Here is a 4,511-nt window from a genome sequence, read left to right as displayed (position 1 = left end):
AAGTTCACCTCCACGTTACACACCAACCTGACTTGGAAATATATCACCATTCCTTTTTCGTCACTGCGGCAAAATCCAGGAACTTCCCCCCGAAAAGCACTGTTGGTGTACCTTCACCACAAGACTGCAGCGGTTCCAGAAGATGGCTGACCAGCACCTTCTCAAAGGCAATTAGTGACAGACAATAAATGCTGTCCTTGAGCTCAAACATTGCGGGTCTTTATAGCTGTTACTCACTTCTTTACCCACACAGCTTAACAGAAAATCCACAGCAGCAGCGGTGCGTTTACTGAGCTACCCGCAGTAATAACTCTGAATGCAAAGAGCATAGATGCATTTAAGGGAAAGCTAGTTAAACACAAGGAGAAAGGAATAGAAGGATATGCTAATAGGTCTAGATAAAGTAGGGTGGGACAAGTTTCACATGGAGCATAAACCACAGCATGGCCCAGTTGGCCCAAATGGTCTTTTTCCTGTGCTGTAAATTGTAAGTAATTCTTAAAACACGAGCACCTGTAAAGTTTCACATCGAGTGAGCTGGAGATTTGTTGATACATGAAGCCATCAAACCCATCAGCACGCAAACCCAGGCCGACTCGTGGAACTGTGGCTCATCAATATATGAGATTATGTAACATCGATAGCCAAAAGGCGCTTGAGTGTTGCCAAGACATTAACCTGGAATGTCTGTACATGGCTATTTAATTGCACTCAACACAGTTCTCAGTTAAATTACTAAAAATAACTAGTAAATACTGGATTATTGGAGCTGCAACAATACCATTTGTATCCATTCATAGCCACGGAGGAGAGAAATGGAGATCGAATCCAGGGTGAAAGTAATGAAATTCACAGTGGTACTAACAAAAAAAAAAATTGATGGGCTTATAAATTGAGTGCTTTGTGGAATTAAATACATTTACACCTTTCCCAAGTATTAAATTTTGTTGGAGTACCGTTAGTCTTGCAATACCTTATTCATGTTTGAATGGAGGTTGTGTTGGCAAGTTATTCAACCATTAGGGGAGCAGATGGAAGAGAAGCTGTCCCAGAACCACTAGGGTATCCACACGAAGCACTGAAGCTATGACAGCAAGCTGATGACAGCTGTTGCTTTCCCTCCTCACCCAATTGTAGTGCCTAGAGTTCAGTGTGCTGAGATATTGCTATTCTGCCTACAAAGCTTAACAGCAAGCCGATAGCAGCAGAGATGAGTCCCATTACTGAACGACCTACATAACTGAAGAGGATCTATTGCAGCTATTGAATACAAACTGCTGTTCGTTCACGAGGCACATAGACTAAATAGGAAGCTAATCCAGGACTTTTTCTTCATTAGCCTGAAATGGTGCAACAATGAATTACTGGGAAATTGGCTCTAAGTGTAGCAGATGTTACATCTTGTTGGATTGAATTGTCATTTGTACAAAGACAGATCATTGGAACAGGTAATTGGATACAGCTTATCAGGCCCAAGCTCTAGACATGCCTTCCTAAACATCTCTGTACCTTCTCAATACATACCTCTGACCAGACTTTTGGGTACTGGGCCAATATGCCATGGGACTGTCAGTTGTCCAAACACACCATTGAACATTTTAGATCTTATAACAGGTGCCTGAATGGCCCAGTCAATACATAGACATTACACAAGGGGAAAACACATTTCATAGGACTGAATCCCATATAAATGTTCCACAGGTCAGTGTAATTCTTGTTTGATGGAAATAAAGTTATGTTAAATGAAAAATAAGTAACCACTCAAATTTACAAGGTGACAAAACACAGCCCAATGTTGAACAGTTTATTTACTGTTGTGGGTTTCAGCTCTTTTTGCACAAAGTCACAAGCCTTCATTCCCTACAATATATGGGCCTGATTATATAAATGCAAGTACTAAACACAATAAGCTTGATCCCAGACAGTTTAGTCACTCTCCCCCAGAGTGTGCTTGTCAAAAAGGTACACTCCCATGCCATTCTCAGGGGCTCCCAGTCTCTTCAGGTTGGTGATGTGATCTCCAAGCTTCTTGATCATCTTGACTTGTTCATCCAAGTAGTGGGTCTCCAGGAAGTCACACAACTGAAAGAGAAGAGGGAAATGAGTTATGGCCAGTAGCAGATATCAAGGATCAGAGCATCCCCCCACCAAAGTTCAGATTTTAATTCTCTCAGAGTGGAGAAGGATCAGGTAGGGCAATTGAAATTGATGTACATTTGCTCTAATGATCCAGTAGCTACTGTACAATGTGAGCTTAGATCCTGGAAACATTGGGACCCATTTATGTCTCAATGTCCACAGTAGGCCAACTTCATGGTCCTCTCCCCCACCCCCTGAAGAACCCAAGAGAGACCACCCCCCCCTTAAAAACAAAGCTATTGGGCATGGAGCACTTTTGAAACAGCTCAAGGATAGCAACGTTCCACCACCTCCAAGTTGCCCAGAAACCCACATGAGGAACTTACATGAGGGTCAGTGCTCCCAGTGGAGATTTTGTGCAGATCCAGCAGACTCTGGTTCACATTCTTCTCCATCTGCAGAGCTCTCTGCATTGCATCCAGACCATTGCTCCACTCATCCTGCTCTGGTTTCTGAAGAGGAAAATCACAGGCAGTTCACTTACAATGGAACAAACAAAATACAAAAGACAATACAAAGGAAAATAGGATTAAAAAAGCAATCAGAAGTCCATTTACCACAGACAATGTCACAGGAATATAGAATTACTGAATTCCACTACCACAACCATGAAATCAATTGCTTTAGGAGGTATTTGAATCAATCAGGTCGAAGGGTCTCCAGACAGAAGGCCACTAGATAATTGAACCAAACCTTGATGTCAGACAAGATGATCCATCCTCCACGGCGATTCTGGAATTGCATCAGTTTCTCAGCATGCTCACGTTCCTCATGTGACTGCTCCTTGAAGAACTCAGCAAAGTGACACAGGGCAACATCATCCCGGTCAAAGTAGAAGGACTGCAGAGAGAAATTAAGACAGCCTATTTAGACCTTGATCTTCATATACAATGCAAGAGTTATTTCCCCCCCAGAGTGAATGAATTCTGAAAAGATAGACACCATTTGTAAACTAGCAAAATGCCATTAACTTCATCAATTGGAGTTGAGCCTCACCTCCCCATTAGTATGAAGAAAGTTTTTCCTTTGCTGGTTGAACATATGAAACTAAAGTTCAGGATTATATTTAATGTCCAGTCAAACTAAATTCTACTCCTGGATAAGCAATACCTCCTCTACTTTGTCATTCACACAAGAGTGTGTCAGTCATCAGGTGGATGTGAAAGATCAAGGAGGAGAGACTGAGCAGACTGAGCCTCTATTCTCAAGGTTTGAAGGATGAGAGGTGATGTCATTAGGAATGTACAAAATTCTTACAGGACTTGAAGGATTGGATGCAGGGAGGATGGTTCCCTTGGCTGGAGAGTCGAGAACCAGGGGTCATTGAGGATTGAGATGAGGAGGAATTTCTAAACTCAATGTGATGACTCTTTGAGCCTCCACAACTCCTGGGGTCAAGAATTCCAGTCAGAGTATATTCAAGAGCAATAGACTTTTGGATAGCAAAGGATATGGGGACAGTGCAGGAGGTGGAGTTGAGGTACAAGATTAGCAATGATCTGAGTGAATGACTGGAGTCAGCCATTGGTTCCTCAAGCCTTCTCCATGTTCTAAATACTACTGCAGGGAGCTCTCTGCAGTGTCCTGGCTAATATTTATTCCTCAACCAACACCACAAAAACAGATGATCTGATCATTATCTCATTTCAGTTTGTGGGAGCATCCTGTGCACTAATTGGCTGCTGCATTTCCCACATAACAGGTAACTACACTTAACTCCTTCATTGGCTACAAAGCACTTTGGATATTCCAAGGTAGTGAAAGGCATTATAGAATTGATTCTTCTTCCATTCTAATCAAAGTTTGGACATGGAGTGAGAAAAATCCTCCACTCCAGTAGTTTACACAACAATAGTGCAAGAGATCTCAGCAGTGAGCAGGGCTCCAACAGCAGGATTCTCAGTACATCACCTCCAATTAATGAGAGCACAAGTGAGAACCTACCCACATTTCACTCACTGCAGTCCCCCACTGAAACTGAACATTGTTTCAGGTCAACAGGCCTCTGACCAGGTTTGTGCTCTTCTGTCACACACTCAGGCAGCAGCTGAGCTGGTTTCCAATATTAAACCTCAATAGAGGGCAGCTGCTGTCAGGAGCAGTCCATGAACTCAACAAGATCCCCTGTATTACACACCTGAAGTTCTCACTGCCCAAAGATTCTGCTCCCCCAGGGAAGGAGGTCCAGAGAAATACAACATAAAGCCAATTCATTGAACTGGAGAATTAACAACTTTTCAGAATGCAGCAACAAGGAATACACAACTCACCATGGAGAGATAAACATAGGAGGAACAGAGCTCCATGTTGATCTGCTTGTTGACAGCAGCCTCACAGTCCTTGTGGTAGTTCTGACACACTTGGGAGGCCAT

At 42.8% G+C, this 4,511-nt stretch overlaps 1 protein-coding gene across 1 annotated transcript; it reads right to left on the bottom strand.

Moving 5' to 3' along the window:
- Positions 1-1,926: 1,926 nt before the first annotated feature.
- LOC139262602 (ferritin, higher subunit-like) lies at positions 1,927-4,511 on the bottom strand. The gene is made up of 4 exons (XM_070877760.1): positions 4,410-4,511; positions 2,833-2,979; positions 2,466-2,591; positions 1,927-2,082 (listed from the first exon to the last, which is right to left on the bottom strand). Exons 1-4 carry the CDS (start codon positions 4,509-4,511, stop codon positions 1,927-1,929), a joined length of 531 nt encoding a protein of 176 aa, XP_070733861.1.

This window comes from Pristiophorus japonicus, chromosome 4, assembly GCF_044704955.1.
Source record: "Pristiophorus japonicus isolate sPriJap1 chromosome 4, sPriJap1.hap1, whole genome shotgun sequence".
Classification (NCBI taxonomy): Eukaryota; Metazoa; Chordata; class Chondrichthyes; family Pristiophoridae; genus Pristiophorus; species Pristiophorus japonicus.
This window is presented reverse-complemented; position numbering and strand designations above follow the sequence as displayed.